Below are 21,515 nucleotides of genomic sequence, written 5' to 3'. Positions count from 1 at the left end.
TCTCTCTCTCTCTCTCGCTCTCTCTCGCTCTCTCTCTCTCTCTCTCTCTCTCTCTCTCTCTCTCTCTCTCTCTCTCTCTCTCTCTCTCTCTCTCTCTCTCTCTCTCTCTCTCTCTCTCTCTCTCTCTCTCTCTCTCTCTCTCTCTGTAACATTTTATGTGTACTCCTTATTTGATGACTTTATGAGCAAGCCTCACGTGTCTGATAATTGTAACGATCAATCCATTGATTAATGCAAGTAATCATCCATCTCGCTCTCTCTCTCTGTCTTCCTCTCTCTCTCTGTCTCTCTTTCTCTCTGTCTCTCTGTCTCCCTCTCTCTCTCTGTCTCTCTCTCTCTGTCTCTCTCTCTGTCTCTCTCTCTCTCTGTCTCTCTCTCTGTCTCTCTCTCTCTGTCTCTCTCTCTGTCTCTCTCTCTGTCTATCTCTGTCTCTCTCTCTCTCCCTCTCTGTCTCTGTCTCTCAGGCTCTGTGTCCGTGACTGCACGTCACTGTGTCTGCGCGCTCCTATAATTACTCTGCATTAAATTCAACACTCCCTTACTCAAACAAAGCACGCCGGTTCCAGTCTCTTATTGTTTCCAACGCACTGCTTGCGTAAACCCAGTGTCATACAAAACTCGAAACATCATTCAAAGCTGATCTGCCTCATTTCCCTTACTGACAAGCACACCACAGAATAAACAAAATTGAACTTATTACTGGGGACATAATCATTATCAAATGCATTGCAAGTCAGTGCCAAAAGTACAAGCTTTCAAACCTGCAAAGTGAAGCGGGATTGATACCGTCATAGGCAGATAACATGGGCGACCGCATTTTACTGCTTTATACATTAAAAAAAATAACATGCGGGAATCCTGATTCAAATGGTCTAATAAGTAACCGCGTGAATGGTTGTTGGAAGATATGAATCAAGTGAAGCAAAAAAGTTGAATGTCGTACGTGGGAGGGTATGCGACAATAACAAAATAATGGACCAACGAAAAAAACAAATTATTGGGGAAAAAAAAGAAAGAAAAAAAAGAGAACGTTGGGGGGGAGATCAAGATGGAAGGTGACAAAAGATAAGAGAGATACTGAAATGAAAGAGAAAACTAGTGAAAGAAGAATTTCACCATAGCACCTCAGGAAAGCGAACTCAAGGTTCACGAATGAATGAACGAATGAGTGAATGAACTGAAAAATCGTCCTCGGGCGCTGACGATTCTGGGTTGTGCGTAATCTGCATCGGTAAAGTAAATCCCTTTTAAGTGACCCAGTGAATGACAAAGGAGATATAAGTCAACACCAAAGTTTAAGTCAACACTGCGACGTAAGGCTAAAGACGAAAAGCTGTTAGCTCAGTCAGTGCAACGGTTCGACTCCGTACGGAATCGTGAAAGGTTGCTGTTTCAAAAGATGACCTACAACCCCAGTTTCATTTCTGTCTGTCTCCTCCTACTACTCCCACCTCTTTTCTTCCCACTCACAGCTTAAAGCAAGCAGAAGAAGAAGAAGAAGAAGAAGAATAAGACGATGAGAGAGTAGACTGATACGTACTATTCTCGTGGCCCTGAAACGTGCCCCTCGCAAGGCCAAGGGAGCTTAGCCAGCACAAACCCCCCTCGCCAAAGCCTCGTCATCTTTTATCTTGTTTTCATGGAAGTGAAAGAAGAGGGCTTTAGCTGGCGAGACATACAGCACCGCTGTTTGATGACTAGTTGACACAGCGGCCGGCTATCTGCTTGTGTTTGATCATACTCCCTCGGCCCCGCGACGTTTGACCGACTCGGTTTGGTCACTCGTCTTCCCCTTTATGCTCTAGCTCTGTTTCTCTTCATCTCTCCATAAGGCAAGTTTCGCTTCTTTTGCCTTTACGCCATCACGTTGATGTTCTGTTTTGGGATTAATGCAAACTGAATGAAGAAATTCAACACCGTGTTATTTAGTTCTGTACTGATTAACAAAGGACCGTGGAACCGAAAGGACCTGATCAAACAGAAACAACTTATTCGGGTTCCAACTTAATCTGAAAGTTAAATTGCCCCACAGGGGTTGGCTGAAAAGCTGATTGATTACCCGGACGACAAAAAAATTAAAAACATCCCCGAACAACTCTATTTCTACGCCGACATGACATCTCATCTCCCTTTCTTAAAATTAAAAAAACTGTTTCAGGTATATTGACACACTCGCCTCTGTGACTTCCGTCATGAAACACCGCCTTAATCAGTTCGACTTTCAAAACCCGAGGCAAGAAACCTCTCTTGCAATGATGGACGAGGCTGTCAGCAAACAATGGCTCCCCGACTAAAGATAGAAAAATACGGACCATAGACCCTGTACAAAGTTACCTTCCCCGGCCCCGGCTTCAACTGTATGTCTTTCGCGGCGAGGTCAGTTTGGGCCACAATGCCTTCCTTGTTCTGTGGTCTGACCAGGCCTGTCCAGCCAAGCTGTGGCCAAAGTTAGCCACGTCCAGCGCTCGGATGACAGATCGAGTTGGACTCAAAAGGTATGGAAGAATCTGCGTTTGGCCCTTTGGAAGAGGAAGAATGACAGCGAAAAGAAGCTGTTGGTTGCTCTGCGATGAGTTGGACTCTTCTTCGGCGTTCCAGGATTTTTGTTTGCCTCAGGTCAGACTTCAAGTTTTGTAGCTTGAATAAAGCTGGTGGTCAGGATCAGGGAGTCTTTGGTGCCCCAGAGTTGCTCCTGCAGTGTGGCACCTTGGGGCCAGTGATCTGTTCTGGCTTCCTGGTGGAGCGGGCAGGTCTGCAGGATGTGCTCCGGGGTCTGTGGGCCTGTTTCGCACGGGCAGTTCGGTGTGTGCGACAGACCAAGGTGGTGCATGAGGGCACGCAGTCGACAGTGTCCAGTCCGTAGGCGGAAGAGGATGGTCTGCTGATGGCGTTGTAGGTTGGGCATCTGATCATCAGATGGCAGGCTGTGTTGGGCATTCCAGGTGGTTTGGTAGTGTCTTTTCCCCAGGGTTTTGGCTTCACTGTAAGAGACTGTTGGTCTTGTCTGCTCCAGATGGCTGCCAGTCTTGGCCAGTCTGTCCGCTTTCTCGTTCCCTGAGAGGCCACAGTGAGACTCAAAAGGTATGGAAGAATATGCGTTTGGCCGTTTGGAAGAGGAAGAATGACAGCGAAAAGAAGCTGTTGGTTGCTCTGCGATTAGTTGGACTCAAAAGGTATGGAAGAATCTGCGTCTGGCCGTTTGGAAGAGGAACAATGACAGCGAGAAGAAATGGTTGATTGCTGTGTGAGGATTTTGCGGTATGCTGCTACATGTACGTACAACAGCGAGTACATATTGATTCATATTAGGCTCGCTCTCGTGTACCATGAATTCACGACTCTCCAATATTGCTCATCTCCTGTGACATGACTTTTTACCCCAATTATCAAAATGCATCATACGTTTTACTCTGATATAGGCCTACATTATGGGGCCAATCCCAACACAGCCTAGTATCACGTGATCAAGCCAGATATAATGAAAACAGCACGGATTAAGATACAACACAATCCTTTCGTTTGCTATTTCAGCTCTAATGTCAACTTCTGGAAACGAAAATCCCTCCACACCTTAATATACATATCTGGTAACAGCCAAGCCTTACAACCTAACCGATGTTGTGGGAAGACTTAAAGATGTACCCCACACACACATTCCCGTAAATCGCACACTCCTCCAAAGATGAATATCTCCTTTGCCCCACTGACACCCACGTCGCGCTTTCGCCGTCCACGGGTACATCTACCCCTTTAATCACGCTCCACCCCAGTCCGCTCCATTAGAGCCGCGGAAAGTTAGCATGCTTAATTCGTTTCCCTCATTGCCACCTATACGTACTTAGACTAGACCTACCCGGGAGGGGGGAATTGGCAGAGGAGATAAGCATACTGTAGTTGAGTGTTGCTTTAACTCCGTCGACGGTCAAAGTTTTGCTTTACGTACCGCCTTCGCACGTTGGTGATTGTGGTGCAGTGGGTCTGTGACTTGTCGCACCTACCGTACAGATGCCCTAGTTTAGTAGTTATTCTTACGTAGGAGAGGGGGTGGGTGGGTGAGTGAGGGGGGGGAGGGGTATGTGCTGGGGTTGTTTTTTGAGATCATGGACTGAGATTCGACTTCGGGGACTTACAGTGTGAACAGAATTGGGACAATTAAAAACAATTGGCGAAACTGCAGTTTTCCAAGGGAAGCATCAAGCAAAGCATGACACAGACAGAAGTCAATGAAGGCAAACACAAATAACTTTTTCAACGATCCCCAATATTTGTAAACGCCTCTACAAGAAAATCAAAGACAAAACAAACACTATACACAGCGTTATGAAACTTCCCCTTGTCTATTCTCCTTCGTAATTAACTTGTAGGCGCTGTGTCATGTATGTTCTTTGCACTAGTGACGAGTAAAAGGAAAATGTTTCAATCAAAGCGTCAACAAAGCGATTTTTTGTATAACATGACTCTCATTCTCCTTTTTTGTTCTGCAGTCCTTTTTCATTGCTTCACAGTTCTGATACTTTTGCTCGATCTTTTTCTACGCTTTTTTATCTTTCAAACTCTATGTCTTGCTCTCTCTCTCTCCCCTCCCCCTTCTCTCTTTTTTCGTCTGTCATCTATTACATTCAGCGTGCAACTCAGCCGTAATTCACCTCGATCTATTCTACTTTTTCAAATCAAACTCTGTACCCTTATGGAAAGGTGCATTAAGTTGGGGAAAACTGCTCGTGGGGGGTCATTTTGGGTGATCGTAATGGGCAGGTCGTCGTTATCGAGAGGTGGTCGCTAGGGCAGGTTCGACTGTATATGTTTTTAAACAGAGCATATGTATTTGTGGAAACCGTTTGCGTTTCTCACTTTTTTTTCTGTATTTCTTTTGTTTGTTCATGTACCCCTGTGGGGTTTCTTGAATAAAATCTTTTGCCTTGCCTTGCTTTTAGGGCAGACCTCCCTGTTGAGTCTAAATACCCGAGAAGAGGGACTGAGTCCGCAGAGCTGAGTGGCTGAGTCAGCTCCACTGTTTTCTCTGCGTCACGCTTCAACTTGGCCTTGTTGTAACGCACCTGGCTGGGATCGCTTTTGACGTTCCTGCCTCTTTTCTTTACGACTCATACATGAGTTTTTTGTTTGTTTGTTTAACGCCCAGCCGACCACGAAGGGTTATACATGAGTGTGCACCGAGCTTTTTTTCAGTCAAGGACTTGGGGGTTAAGGTAGAACAAGGGGGGAAGGTGGTGTGTTTGTGTGTGGTGGGGGGGGGGGGGGTGCGGGTAGGGGTAGGGGAGGTAAACACTATTTTCAGGGAATTTTCAGGCATTAAATAGGGTTTCCCAACACAATGATTCCTCTGCTGTTTCATTAATGCCAAAGCTGACTCTGTTTTTGTTCACATCGATATTCTTCAAAGTTCTTTTGAATTCAGCGAATTCGCGCGTTACCTGTTCTACCTTTCTGAGGTGTGAAATCAAATTCGATCAGCAAATTGGATTTTATCCCCCTCCTTCTCCCCGTCTCCTTATTCTTAGTTCATTTCAATGATGAACGGCTATGAAATTCTCACCCAACAACAACAACAACAACAACAAAAACAACAACATTATTCAGAAAACGTCGGCACACAGACTGACCAACAGAGAAAAGGAAGTGTTTTCAAGTTGAAATGAAGCAAGCGCCGATCGTTGAGCGAGTAGTACAGTGAAAGGTCTTCCCTGGCTCACCAGGGCGGGGCTGGCCCCTGGCCCCGCCAAGGACAAACACGCCGAATGTCATGTCTTATCATAATTTGGACAGTCCCGCTGCTTATAAAACCCTCGCGCATCCCTCGGTCAACAAGAGCTCTGTAACGTCAGTGAAGGAGACAACATAATTGACTTAAACTGTCAGAGCAAAGTCCCGTTTGAGAATTGCTCTTATGTCCTGACTGATGAGGGGGCGGCGATGCGTACTAACCAATATCTTTATCAGTGAGGTGGGGAAAAAGTGTGTGGTGAAAACGATGATTGTAGAGAGGGAGGGAGACAGAGACGAAGACACAGAGAGAGAGACAGAGACAGAAACAGAGACAGAGAGAGACAGAGGGAGAGAGAGACAGAGACAGAAACAGAGACAGAAACAAACAGAGAGAGACAGAGACAGAGAGACATAGAGAGACAGAGACGGACGGACAGAGACAGTCAGATACTAAGAGAGAGAGAGAGAGAAAGAGAGAGAGAGAGAGAGAGAGAGAGAGAGAGAGAGAAAGAGAGAGAAAGAGAGAGAGAAAGAAAGAGAGAGAGAAAAGGGCGGAGTTGGGCTGGGTGAGAGGTAGGTGTATACTCTAACCTTTCAATTTTTATTAGTTCTCATTATTTACGGGCGACTATGACAGGAAGAAAACCGATGGTACTAAATCCATCTAGTGTTTGATGAAGTTAATGTCTTGCTCATAGCCGTCGAGCTGACATTAGCGCTAATCCAAGCGAACGCTCTCGTTCTCGTTGGTCAAAGAAACCCAGCTCCATGTCAGGGAATCCGAGCGTGGCGAGTTGTGTCCACTGCAGAGCTAGCAGAAACCCTCATTCAAGGGTAAGCTTCGCGAGGAATACTCATAGTATCTTATTCTCTGGGTGAACATAACGCATATCCGAAAGTGTTTCTTTCAAATGTTGTTTCTGAACGTGACTCGGTGTTTTGCATTCAATATCTACCAAGCCTTGCAGTATAGCGTAGACCATGCATAAAATACACCTCGTTAGATCTTCTATTCGCGCGGGAACCTCATATTCATACAATGTTTCATTCATTCAAACATTTAGGAAGAAATCTTGATAGCCCTTTCCGCTTTTCACCGATGTACGTCATTTGTAGCAAACCTCATTGCAGTAATCCAGATAGGCATTTCAAAGGTCGTGCATCAAGGAGTACCATGTTTTTGACCTTCTTCTTCTTGCCGGTGTGTATCCACCATTTTCGGACCATCCATCACGAAGAACGACCACAGAAAAGACCAACTAAACAGCCGGCCATCGGGAGCCATCATGATATGCAGATGTATAGTATCGCCTCAGACCCCCTATACGAACATCCATAAACACCCAGCATCTATCCCGCTTGACTTGTACACACTACCGCGTTCAGCGCACAGATGACACCTCAAGTTGGATGTGATGTCAATGTCAAAAACAAGAATCGAAGGTAATTTTGAATTTTGTTCATCAAAGTAGAGGAGATACCATTGAGGAGAAACTTCTGAGAAACATTAAGAATTTTGGAACGTTAGCAGTATATGGCCCAAAGTCAGAATAGGTGTCCATTTTTGTGACATACAAAATCAATTTTAAAAATGAACATTTTCTTTGTTTTGAAAATAGAGATGTATTTTAGAGCATAAATACGCAAGGAACAGCTATGATTTAAGAAAACTCATGTTTGATCACTTCACAGATTCAGGTTTAAAAGTTTGCAGGAGTTCATAACTTCACACCGTCACAAAATTTAGACTTGTTAAATCATTGTTGCTACATGTATTGGGTCTGTTTTAGACATCTGAGCAAATTGCTACAGCAAATTACTTTGCATTTCAAGCAAGTTAAACTTGTTTTGGCCACGCATGATGCAGATGTGAACTCCATTAATGGGAAGTTCATAACTTCACATAATTTACTTTTATTGGTATAATAAATTTAATTTTTACAGGCAGGAAACAATTTGTTTTGTTTTTTAATCTGAAAAAGGTGAGCTGGAACATGAAGGTAATTTTTGAAGATGAAGTGTGGAGAAGATTTTTTGGTTATCTGTATTATTTATAGAAATTAATATTGTCACAATTTTTTCACAGCAAATATTGGCATAAGTTATCATTAAATCTACAATTTTGCTGTTTTTGTGCAAAATGTGCTTGAAAAGTACCATCAAAAGGATTTCAATACACCAAAATGTTTGTCTGACTCAAAGAGTTGGCAGAAACTGAAAGTTTTTTTAGAATGTCCTAGGAGTTCATAACTTCACACCGTGACATCACAAACTATGGCTAATTCAAACCAAAGTAAGAAAGTGCATATGTCATCTTATTTTCTCTCCAGCTACTCTTTGTAATCAACATACAACTAAGTAATAAAAGTAAAACATTTGTGAAAACAAACGACAAAAAAAATCATAAAATGTGAGCGTGCGCATAACTTCACAAGAATTTTTGTTATGTTAGTCTCTAGTACAGTTACTGTATAATATATTTGCAAAACAATGACAAACTGAGAACACAGAGTTATAGTATAGGCTAAAGCTGCACTTATATTACAAAATCAGATTTTAATTGCCAAAATAAAACAAATTGTTTGAAACTTGTGAAAGTTCATAACTTCACATCAATCACACATTTATACTAAAATAACTAACTAAAGTCTCTTGCAAATAATTCTAAACAACTTAATGATTTACTTAACCAAACTCAGTCATGAAAACTGTTACCGAAATCATTATTTAGTTAGTGTTTATGTCAGCTGACTGTGTGTTCATAACTTCACATCATTTATTTAACTGAAAAGCTACGTACTAAAATCTGCTGGTAAATTAAAATAAAAATGACATCAAACTGTAACAGCCTACTCTGGAGAAGAGCAGCACATCATTTGAGGTAGTGATTTAGTGTAGTAAATTAATTATTGTGTATAAATCGTACTCATGGCATGTGTTCATAACTTCACACCGTGGGGCTGAGGGTCAGTTGATGTGAAGTTATGTACACCGTGCAGTCAACCCAGATTCATGCTGGAATTATCAAAATGTAATTTTGAGGGTTGATATTCAGAAAACTTCTTACAAAATGTCCAGATAAAGTCAAATGTACTCTTTTGCTATTAACAAGGCATTATTTTAAACACGCCCTTGAAAAATGAGCTTGAGTAATATGTGAAGTTATGAACTTCATGACAAAACGGCTAAGTACTTCAGAAAGAAACAGTCAGCAGCCAGTAGATTCTTTTTGTGATGAAAATCATGGTACAGTGTAATTTGGAAACTGAAAATAGTCATTTTACATATATTTTGGGTTTTGACATGAGTTAGTAACTCTCACATAAAATTAGTGCGCAAGACACAGAGAAAATGGCTAACTAAAGCATACTGCTTGACTTTAGTGACAAAAATTGCTTAGTATCTAAATCTAATGTACTTTTATATGCAAAATTGCTGTTCCACTACAACCTTAACTTTCATGGCTAGCATTTAAGGACAAAAAACACTCTCAGTGGAGATAGTAGGAAAGTTCATAACTTTCTCACAAGAATTTTTTATTTCTCAATTACTCAAACACCAATGAATGAACTTGATGCAAACTTTCAGTGTGACTGCTGCTAGTGGATCCAAATGCATTACAAAGCTAGGTGTTCCCCAACCAGTCAATTTACTCATTTTATAAGGCAAAAGGTTGGAAAGTTCATAACTCTTTTTTCACAAGAAAATCTGCACGTAAACTTCAAACTACTTTTGAACATGCAAAAACAAGTCAAACAACCCTTTTTATGTTTTATACCTCTGCAAAACATACTGTAAAATACTTTTTTACAAAAATATATCAGGTTTCAATCTTTAATTATTATTTAGAGCTGATCAGTGAACATAAATGAAGTCTTACGGAAATAGTTATGAACTTTCTGTGAAATTTTGTCTCCCCATTTTCTGCAGGCTCACTGACAAAATTCAAAAACTTTGCTTTGTCAAAGGTACATTTGAGTTTTACTGGCTCAGTGAAAAGTCATTCATGACATTCTGTCCCATAAATATGACAGAGTAGACCATGTTTCAATATGCTGTAAGGTCATGTCACAAAAAATGGCCAAAATGTAGTGCTGCTGACTTCAGATAATGGCGACATTTTCATTAAAAACAACAACTGAGCACACAATGTTTCTCTAGGTGTGTACTTCATACTTTTTTTTACAAGTCTCATTAATCTTTACAAGGATTTTATTTTTCTTTGATGTACAAATCAGGTTAGAGCCAAGGTTGCACAGCTATTTCAGCTGTGGACACCATTTCAGACTTAAGGCCATATCTGTTTTTGGATTTGTGTGATGACAATAAAGACTTAACACAGGGGACTTAAAATCGAGTTGATTGCACGAACCGAAAGAGGGTACCACCCAAATGGGAGAGAACAAACCGCGGGGTCTGATTCGTTAAAACCACAACAAATCTCAAGCAATATCAACCAATCCAACACCGCGGCTGGCTCCCGACCGGTCGGTAACTTTCTCGTGCACTCAGGCCCTGGTCACCCTCGGGACACTGTCACCCAGCGAAGGGAGCAGGCCCTCGTCACGGCTCGTGCAGAAAACTAACAAAGTATTGATCGTAAAAAGAAAACAGGAGGAACTTTGTCGAGCTTTGTCGAGGGGGGACCGGGGTGGGGGGGCAGGGGTGTCCCGCAGTGGTCGCAACAAAGCCCCTTTGCTGTCCTGCTTGGTTCCATTGTCATGGAGCTGTGAGTCATTGTTGTCTGCAGGGGATAAGAGCACTGTTTGAGCACAATGAGTCTCATTTTTTTCGTCGTCCCTTTCAGAGTGGGGTGGAGAGGATACTTTGGTGGTCTGTGGGTTTTATGGGGACTGCTAACTCGCATTAAAGTCTCGTCGAGACGTGTCGCTACAGACTACACTGACAAAAGATCAAAGACCTCCTTGTTTACTATCAGACGTGTACGGTTGTCGTACAAGAAAGGCCTTGACATACTTTCTCTCTCTCTCTCTCTCTCTCTCTCTCTCTCTCTCTCTCTCTCTCTCTCTCTCTCTCTCCCTCCCTCTCCCTCTCCCTCTCCCTCTCTCTCTCTGAGCGCTCTCTGTGCTAAAACTTGGTATAAAAACACACTGTCCTGTACCGCTGCAAATGTGCATACGACAAACACGTTTACGAAACAAATTGATGGATCATTATGCAACATAATACTAAAGTATCAAAAGGTCCATTACAATAAACACCAGGTATGTCATCGTAAGTACAAGCACCTTCCGGCCTTTCTTTTGTCACATCTAAAACTTCGTATCAGCCACAGAGAAGACCCATTGCTCGACATACGAGCAGCTAGGATACTATGTTAACTTTTCCCTCCGTTTCATGACTGAAACATACGAACAGGATACTCTGTACATTTAAAAAAAATTCCCTTCGTTTCACGACTTAGATATTGAGACATACAGCAGCTAGGAATAGGATACTATGTATCCATATGAACAATTCCCTGCGTTCCAAGACTGAGAAGACTGAGCAGGATACTCTGTACATGTAAACAATTCCCTTCGTTTTACGACTGACATCTTGAAACGTCCTCCAGACAGTTTACTCCGCCATTGAGGAGAAACTTCAGACAAAGTTGACCGCACGAATGAATTCAGCGACACACGCAGGTCACGATGTGACGCAACGCTGTCACCCACAGCCAATGGAAAGCCAACACAGAATATATTACAACTTAACTGCAGAGAGAGAGAGAGAGTGAGAGAGAAAGAGAGAAAACAGAGACAAAGAAGACAGAGACAGAGATAGAGATCGTTTCACTCGGGGTGGCAATTTATGCCAAGGCACGGGCGCTTGTCATCGTGGCAAAGAATGCTGACAACCCTTCCAACTGAATCGCTCAAGATGGGACGATTGTCGCCTCGCGCACCATAGTTACAGTCACTTTATTTTGACAGGAATCCTTAACAAAAAGGGTTATTTGCATGACTATGTCATAATAAGAAGCCATTTTATGTGGAAGTCTAGACGTGTCAAAGAAACTCGCAAACGGATGGAATTATTTCAAATTATGCAAACTGTACAAACTGTGTGCAGATACGTTGAAATGTAACACACAACCTAGAGAGAATCCAACGGTACCGCAGTTTTCTCTGTTTATAATTCAGTGTCCATTGTACGCAGACGGTTAGTAGTGGAGCAAGATGGAGGGGGGCGGGAGTAAAGAAGTGATAAACTGAGAAATGCAAAGAAGCTACCAAGACACAGAGTAAGCAAACCCATATGAAGGGGGAAGAAAGGAAAGAAAATACTGAGAACTTCAACTTTATATTGTGAACCAGAGCACACCCGATTTCTTTTTGTCGCAATTCCGTTCCAGCTCGTCAGACGGGCAACGGTCAAAACTGTAGACAACATGCACTTGACGGTCAGCTGGCACTTCATGTTAGAGTCGAGTGGTCAAGTCAAGGTTACTGCCTTCTGTTGACCATGCACTACAGGACCGGACCCTCCCTTGTTCCAGTCTTTACCCTATTCAAACATTTTTGGATTTAAAGGCTGACATATAGTCCTATTTAATTAGTTTAATTACTTCCAGGGCTTTTCCCATCGTTGCGGGGATGTATAAATTAAGCTTCCTGCAAAGTTTTAGGTTTGAAGTCCTTACCAATTACGAGAAATAATTAATTCTTTATTGCATTGTTTAGCAACAGTTCTCCAGGACTTGGGCTATTTTTAGACCGTTTCGTAAACCAAAGATGGCGTCGGAGACAGTCAAAGCGCGCTTGCGTACAATGGCAAAAAAGATAGAAGTAAACCCGTCTAAAGCTGTCAAGGCCACTAAATCTGCTGAGAAGAGAAAGTGGACTCCTTGCTTTATCACCACGCAGCACCAGCGCTGGGTCGCGCTGAAAGAAAGATTGTTTTCGTCAGAGGCCCATCGCTTCAAATTGAGAACCAAGTACAAAGGGGATACTGAACTCGCCAAAGTTTTGCTGGACACGTGAGTACATAGGCCTATTAGAAAATTAGATGTACTTGTAGCTTGTCAGCTGAAGCCTGTGGCCTTATTCTTGCGAATATGTGCTGTGAGAGATCGTATATTTCCGCCTGCGCAATTTCCGGAAAACATCCACTTTCACTTTGAGACTGTTCTGTTTACATTCGACACTATCAACACCACTTTGCAATACTGAAATAATGTTTTCTGTGTTCGAAAGCTACAGCCAATCGTTATTATATCCCCTTAGGTACAGTTTTATAACATTATTGGCACATGTAAACAATATGAATTAATTAATGAACGCTACGAATATGGCAGCCTTTAAAGTACTAATCCCTTCTAGATTTAGAGCGGCAGTGTTGAAAACTGTAATTTCGGTGTCTGCTACTTTGGCGTAGTTGACTAAATCAAGGGGTATCTGTGAACGTTGCGAACAGATTTAGCTGGAGAAGTTCTGTCCTACACCGTTAGGCGGTCATTACTGGAGCTTGTTTTTGCCAGTTGGGAACCTTTTCAAAGTCTAGATCGTGCCATGACCACACTAAATAAAAGACAGCAGCAGCACTGTCATTATATTCGAAGTTCTGCATTGCACCATTCTCCTAAACGATAACAAAACTATTCGAAAACACTGACACTGAAACTTATTGTTGGTTCTTTAGTTCTGGAATGACTGAGGGTCTCAAGGAAGACTGCACAAGAAGCACGGCCACTGGATAACTGATGGTCCGGCCTCCTGTGAAGTAGGAATGTGGACTGACCACTCGAACGCTGAGACAAGAGGCTCTACGACAAGTTCGTCGTAAATTGTCCACTGACAATGGGGTTGGTACAACAGTGCAGAAGGCTCAAAGTCAAAGCCGTAAATTAGCCATAAATTGAAAGAAAGAGATGGCTCCACAGGAGGCTATTTAGTCCGGTGGGTGTCCTCCACTTGGTAGGTAAGATGAGCGTGTCGCCAAGTGTCTCTTTCATTGTGAAGAATGCGGTACGGGCAAAGAAACTGGACTCTCGACATTGCAAAGGGTATCTTCTGACAGTTGCTCTAACTAGGTGGGTGGGGCACAATTAAGCTGCTGATGTAGCAGTTCAAGGCGTGAGATGGAGAGGGACAGAAAAGAAAGCTGACACTAAATGTGTGGAGAGAGGATGAGGCTGGAGGGGGTATGAATGCAGATACAGTGTAGTACGACTCTTAGAAAAAAGACAAAAAGACAACATTACGGTGGTAAAAAACAACAACTTTCAAAACAAAATACGAACGAAACTACCTCTACATAATCAATTGCATATAATTTTTGTCTGCTCGTTAAAAAGAAGTACAAACACTTCCCTGTACAGTTCTTTCCTAGCCAGGCTCTGCTGTACAAGTCACAGCCAGCAGAGAAAAGGGGCAAGAAAAAAAAGAAGAACAAGAAAAAAAGAAACTAGCAAGCTAGGACCCGTCTGTTCAAAGGTTGCAGCAACCAAGACTTTTTTCTCCCTCTGACTCTGTCCACTTTCTCTTTTTTCTTCTCAGCATGAATGTCCAAATATTCTGAAGTTAAACAAGCGGGGTCAAGCCTGTGTGTGTGACATCATGTTCTCGGGCCGGCCCAGCACATACAGGGAGAGGGCCCGGTTATAGGGCACACACTTTACGGTAGGCACTCAAAATCCCTGGGCTTGAGAAAGTGGATATGGGGAGAAAGTGGTACAAAATTACTGACATGCTCAGGCAAACAGCTAGGGCAAGAGAAGCAGGCTGACATGGGTGAAGGGGTGAGAGTGAGGGGCGTATGTGGACACAGAATATGTACAGACACAGACCAGACATGTAGTACAGCTCTAATTTTATACAGCTCTAATTTCAATGCAGAAAGACAGACCGTATGTTTTCGTCAAGACCAACAGACATGTACGCGCATATTTAGTCAGTTACAGACAGACAGGCATTCACAGAGATACAACATATGGCATATATGCATGCGCGCATGCACACAAACATAGATTACATATATACAGACAGACATTCAGATAGACATAGAGCCACAGACAGACACAGACATGCAGACAAACACACACACATACACCCATTGGGCGAGTGCAAGCATTAAGTTGCTCAGCTGAACTGACACGTCAACTCGAAGTTTCAGAGTCCCGTTTACTGTTTCAGGCAATCTTTGAGGCTGTGCGTGTTTTCCCAGCAGCTGGACTTGCGATTATTTCAAACCGATTGTCTTGCAAAGAAAAAAAGCTAAATCGTTCTGCAAACATTTCGTGCCATGGCTTCGTGCAGTAAACTTCAAAGTCGACTTCATGAAGCTTTGCCTATGATTAATAGCAGCGTGTACGCGTTGTTACTCAGGTGGGCAACCGTCACACGCCCACGCCTCACTGTGTAATTTTTTATTTCATTTTTTGCTTGGAGTTAATTGTCAGCACCTGTGAAAGCTTCTTATATATGGACGTCATTTCCCAAAATACATTTTGTTACTTCAACAACATCCCAGCTAGACTTACTGCCCGAAACGAAAAATGTGCATGAAGGATGAAGTAGAAATGCTTTTATTAGCCTAAGAAAGCTGAGAAAATGTACAGCGAGATGATAGATGCTGTCCTCTGCCTTCTATTATGCTGAGAAACAAGGATGGCTTTGGGATTCTATTGCCCTTGAAACTATCATCTTTTGATTCGGATGTCGTCGTGCTAGTTTGAACACATCTGTAACACTTTCCCTATGCATTCGGTTACCTGTGAGAACAGGTTTAAGGGGACTATCTCTCTCTCTCTTTCTGTCGCTCTGTCTCTCTGTCTTTCTCTGTTTCTGTCTCTGTGTCTCTGTCTCTTTCTGTTTCTCTCTCTCTCTCTCTCTGTCTCTCACTCACTCTCTCTCTCTCTCTCTCTCTCTCTGTCCCTCTCTCTCTCTATGTTCCCCCCTCTCTCTGTCTCTGTCTCTCTATCTCTCTATCTCTCTCTCTCTCTCCATCTCTCTCTCTCTCTATGTGTGTGTGTGTCGCTGTGTGGTGTTGGCGATGTGTCAAGCGGAAGGCTAACGGTCGGTCGGATAGGACCGCCTGACACAGCAAGCTTTTCCCTGGCTCGCTGCCCCTAACTGGACACACACACTCACACACACACAAACACACACATACATACACGCACGCACGCACACACACACACACACATACACGCATGTGAACGAGAGAGAACGACAGACAGACGGAAACACACACACATATATAGATATATATATAAGAGAGAAAGAGAGATTGTGAAAAAGAGAGAGAACGACAGACAGACAGACAGACGGACTGGCAGACACATACACATACGCGCGCACGCACACAAACACGCAACCCCCCCCCCCCACACACACACACACACAAAGAGCCATGCAGAGAGTCACTTAAAATTGGTTGGCGGAGAGAGGCAGACAAGGAGAAATAATAGAGAGAGAGAGAGAGAGAGAGAGAGCGAGGAGGGGGGGGGGGGAAAGGGGCCCGGGGGGCTAAGAAAAAGGAAGAATGAGGCTGACCCACAACCGCTTACACACACGCAACTTCACGTTACATGTGACAGCCACAGAATACATTCTTCACGGGAAAGAGGCATGCGGGACCTATACTGAAACCCCGTCCACCTGTACTTCTTTCAACACAGCGTTTCCTAACCCTAAACCGAATTTTAACAAACACTTTAAAATAAAGCCCCTTCCTGACAAACAAAAAATGATATCAATTTCACTTTGAGGCGCCAGTAGCGACTTCACTAGACAAACAAACATAAATATCCATTCCAAAATGACGTGACAAGAGGCCGTTTGCAACGAAATGACGCAAGGCGGCTTCTCTGCGGGCCAAAACCAGCTGTTTCTCGAGGTAAAAATGATAATGATCGGTCAGATCCTGAACTTCAGGTTTCAATCTCGTTCGATGTCGTCTTTTATATCTTGTTTCTGTCTGGGCAAGTCTAGTTTTTACCGGTCCTTTTTTCTATGACTGCGTGCCAACTGGGTCATCACTTATGTATCGATCGTTTACTACGGCGTACCAAAACTACTACGTTTACTACGGCGTGTCCAAAACTCTTCGAGAAAAACAGATATATAGTGCTTCCTTTTAACAAAACTGAGCACAAAAAAAGTATTGTGACCATTATTTCAGCGGCGGTCATGTGACCCCATGTACTGTACAAGAGATCTTTGATCCGAAACTTGAAGTGTGTCAAATATTCAAGTGGAGTGCCCAAAATGGCTTTGAAAGTTTGAATAAAATGAAACTGACGTGAATGAAAGCTTCAGTATAGGGGTTCAAAATCTGGGCTACAAAAGCTTTCACAATACGTGTTCGCACTATTTATATTCAGGGATGTTCATAGTATTCATTTACTTCGGCAAATGTGCCGAACTAGGCATACAAGTTTCGGGCGTCTTTGGTTCATCTGCCGAAATGTCGGCAACGTTTTCGGCGATTTGAAAAAAGTTTCGCCATTCTGTCGGCTGCTGACGTCAACGACATCCCTGAATTGAAGAAGAAAAAAAAAGCATCTTTTGTCTTTCTTTCCTTGGCTAAGATTATTACTCAACCACGAACATATATATAGTCCAAAGTTTAACCTGAGCCATGTCATGGAAGGCCAGGGAAGATTTATGGAGAGACAGTGGAGATTGTCGCTTGTCCGCGTGTAATCGTGAGACAACTATCAGTTCTCTCATGTCCACTGTCAGCAGGTGACGAGAGAATTAATGTCCATGCTCACTCCAGTTACCCATAATTATGTTACATGCTGTAGCTGTGTATATTTCATTTTATCTGTGTTTTTGCCGAGTCTCTTGTTTATCGTGGTCGTCGGTCTTCAGTGTATACAATCTCCGGAGAAAATGATTTCTGACTGTCGGCATAAAGAATGTGTAGTACTCAACATGGTTCATTTGACATTCCGAAGAAAGGGGGGGGGGGGGGGGGGACGGAAGCCCGCCAAACTTTTTATATACAGTCTTGAGTCGAGCGTTTGAAAATGCCTGAGCCTGAAGGCGGGTGTAACTTACACCTCTTGGTATCAGTCTGCCTTAGAGATGAGGACGACAGTTGGCCAGATGGCCAGAATAGCGCGCTGCATTTTCCTGCATAGAACTAAGGAGCGTCTGCCGCGACGGAGCCTGAGCTAAACATTGTCATTGGCGGGCACTGCTCACAGCCCGGCTCACGGCACTGTAAACATTCCCCGTCCCTTCACCTCTCTCGCCACCATCCGCCCTACCCTTGGTCTCATGCCTATATAGTTGATCTTACCAGAACAACCGCCGATTCAAATAATTATACAACCGGTGAATCAAGTTTCGTTCCGACATCGCACAGCTGAAGATAAACAGACTTGTTCTGCACATTCAATGCTCTGTTTGCTTTGTCGACCACGCGTTATTGAGATTCTGCACACCTGTCACGCTCAGGTAGAAATAATAATTAAGCTAATAATTGTATTTACACGCCGAATTCGCAGCTGCAAGGGAGGTTTCTGTCAAAGTCTTTTCAACTTGTGTTCGCAGCTGGTTCCGCGACAGCAGTCTGTGTTATCTGACGCCATAGAATACCTGCATATGCCTGGTGCTTGCATATCTTATTTAATATATATCAAAACAAAATTATAGGGCTTTTCTGTCAAACGAAGACAAATGCCAATTGTGTACATCTGTCATGTATTTGTTCATTGCGCAACGGAAAATATAACTTGACAAGCATGCATACATATAATAAGAGGATATTCACGTGGATATGATGATGATTATTGGCATCATTAGCAGTTTCGGGAAGAAATAAATTCACCAAGTGTTCTTTGGTGAGTTTTCAAAGACACGCTTCCAGAGATTGAATTTTAACAGAAGCGCTGGTGTCCAGATTTAATATAGAAAAAACCGATATAACCGCGATCTTGTCGTGACACAGTGTCCAACACAGCGGGCCCCGGGGCTCTACCGCTTCCCTCGCTAAACCCCCCACAATCTACAAGTATAATCACACGCAGGCATATATCACCACTTCCGTAAAGCTTATCTTTCCATCTGTCCGGCCGGCCGAGTCCAGTATCTAACGACAGGTAACACAGGTAAGTTTCGCAGGTGCACGTGGGAAAAGTGACGGACAGCTGACTTATAGGTGTGTGGGCAGTTTGAGCCACAGCTGGGCTAAGGACAGGTAAGTCAGAAAGAAGCACAAAAGAAGAAAAAATCGGAAGGCCGAGGGTTGTAATGGCCGTAGATGTTTCTTTTTTTTCGGGAGTGGGGGGGTGTCACTAAGTCGGGGTAGGGGGGCGGCGGGAGAAGGTGAGGCTTGGGGGATGGAGTTGTAGCCCAGGGGGGGGGGGGGGTGGTGGGGGGGGGGTAGGTGGTGGAGGGGTTGGGGGATGTGGCGTAACTCCTAGCGCAGGTGTCAATCCCTAGCTCGTACACGTAGAGCGTCTGGACCTGTTTCAGGTATAAATATAAGTGAATCAGGCAGAAGGTTTTAAAAATAATTTGAAAAGAAGGGGGGGGGGGAGAAATGGGGGTTATGTAGATGGCAAACAGATGTAACCCTAATAAATTCAATCTACTTTCAAGAACAATATTTCAAGAAGTTGCACGATTCAACAAATCGCTATACTGTCTGCAAGTCTTCCCGGCAGGGAGTAAGAGGTGTTACTCAAACTGAGACTTGTGTGTGTAATGTATATATTTATTTTGAAACAAGCAGATTCAACATTTACTAGCTCCGACCTTCACGGCATTACAATACGAATTTAAATTAAGATCCGTTGAATAAAACATTCCTTCATTACTAAAATTGTAATTCAACAATCCGACGTCAATAGATGATCAATGCACATTTAAATGCACTTGCCACGAATCTAAAATTTTCAACGCCGGGGATATATTATCACTTTCTTACTTATAAAAACGTTAAGGGCTAGGAATAGGCAGTTTTGTGTCGAAAGAACCGACAATTTTTTCGTTTGTATGACAGATGCAGTTTGCTGTTCAAGAAGAAAGAACTGAACTGCGGTCCTTCTTTTGTGATAGGGTGGTATGTGTTTCTGCTGCACTGTCCAAAATATTTAGCACAAAATAACCAAAGAAAGACAGTTTTGATAAGTCTAAAATCTTCAAAGATTAATCATCAAACAAATGTGTTTATATAGTTCGTTTTATACGGTTGATTCCATTTATTTTTCTTACCAAAAACTAGCCTTAAGTGTACTGTTTAAACATCTGTTGTTGTTGTTGTTGTTGTTGTTGTTGTTGTTGTTGTTGTTGTTACTCGTAATAATTATAAACAATACAGTAACACGGGTAATTTATTCTGTCACAGCACCGTAAAGTTACGTTGACGCGCGATCGGAAGACAGCAGAGAACTTTATTTTCTGTTGACAAATCATAATCAGATTCTATTTTTACGCGTTTAAATATGACTACATTTCTTCACAACCTGAAATATTAATCTGAAACAAACATTTGCATGAAATCTATAAAAATCAAAAAAATTATTAAAAAGACAAACATTTACTGAAAAACAAATCAAGCTTTGTTTTCTCAACACAGAATGTGTTTTTCGTGGGCAAACTTGCACCAAAACTTGTTGTGATTTGCAGAAGCTTTGTCAGTCCCCAAAGTAAAAAAAGTGTGTCAGGTGTCATTATTGTCACTATGTCTCTGTCACGTGTTCTAAATGTATCGTACCCAAAAGAACGCCACGCCACCCCTACCCCCTTTACCGTGCACTCGTCTTTCTTTCCATTCAGCTTATTGTCCGTCACCTGGTTCCAAAAAATGCTTTTTTCAGTTTGATTCCAGCTGAAAAAGTTCCATATCGCTTTCGTGTGTTCATTGTTGGATGACGTAAACGTTTTCAATCACTTTTTGTTCAAATGTCAATAGATTAAAAACTCGTTAACATGTCTATATGAAAAGAAAACGCGGGCACTTACCTGTAGCAAATCTTTCAATGAACTCTTCATTTTCAATAATGTACTCCAAACTAGTCTGGTTATCCATGGTTTCTCGCAGACACTTCACACAGTAGGCCTGAAGGAGTACACTGTAAAAGCTGCTATTTCCTCCCCGCGTAAAATTAGCCTCCAAATTTTCGAACAGTACTTCCAATCCATGGTTCTCCAGGAATACAGAAAGCCATTCTTTTTTCTCTGGCTCGCGCTTCCTCCCCAACAGCCGTATCAGCACAGCGTATAGGCTGACTGAGCTCGCGGCGGAGGGAGACGTTAGCAGACGAACAATCTTCTGCGCTGTCAAGGGTTCGTCCTGTTCATTGGCTAGTAGTGTGGCGCTCAAGTTGCCAATAGAGAGGCGTTTTACAGCCGAGCTCCATTTCGCGCGAGAAGGGTGTTTCTTCGCTAGAGCTCTTCTCTCTGAGCTTCCTTGTCGCTTGAGCGGCTCTCGTCGTCCCCCCTTCGCTGACATCTTCGCTACAGCTTCAGCGGCAGGCCTGGAAAAAAAAGTAAAATCATCTCAGGTATTGTTTTTTGAACGGGTTTCAAAAACAAAGAAATTTGAAGAGCGTCCGATTTGCGGAAAAGGAGTTTTGCGGGCGGTTTAGGAACAGGTGTGATGCGACCGCGTTTCGGTGCAAAGGGTTTTGCCCTGCGTTACGAAGGCGTTTAGCGTGTGGTATGTGTATGGAGAGGGGGAAAAGATTATTTTTTTTACCTGGAGAGGAGAGAGGCTTTCAGGACTGCAAGCATGTGAAAATGAGCCATGATACATGTATACTGATAGTGATAGCAACAAATCTGAAAAAGAATTCCATGTTTGACATGTACAGCATAGGAACAACATTA

General features: G+C 42.9%; 1 protein-coding gene and 1 long non-coding RNA gene across 3 annotated transcripts in view; one reads left to right on the top strand and one right to left on the bottom strand.

Moving 5' to 3' along the window:
- The window catches only part of LOC138968824 (uncharacterized), a 117,419-nt gene extending 96,266 nt beyond the window's left edge, over nt 1-21,153 (bottom strand). For both annotated transcript variants that reach the window (XR_011456290.1, XM_070341475.1), the window contains exon 1: nt 20,649-21,153. Coding sequence is in view for 1 of the 2 variants with exons in the window: in XM_070341475.1 (XP_070197576.1) it covers nt 20,649-21,138 (490 nt within the window). In the remaining variant the exon portion in view is untranslated. The remainder of the gene's footprint in view (nt 1-20,648) is intronic.
- LOC138968823 (uncharacterized) lies at nt 1,871-4,224 on the top strand. Its single transcript, XR_011456289.1, has 2 exons — nt 1,871-3,081; nt 3,174-4,224. It is a non-coding gene; the product is annotated as an uncharacterized lncRNA (long non-coding RNA).
- Nucleotides 21,154-21,515: the final 362 nt, after the last annotated feature.

This window comes from Littorina saxatilis, linkage group LG6, assembly GCF_037325665.1.
Source record: "Littorina saxatilis isolate snail1 linkage group LG6, US_GU_Lsax_2.0, whole genome shotgun sequence".
Taxonomy (NCBI): Eukaryota; Metazoa; Mollusca; class Gastropoda; order Littorinimorpha; family Littorinidae; genus Littorina; species Littorina saxatilis.
This window is presented reverse-complemented; position numbering and strand designations above follow the sequence as displayed.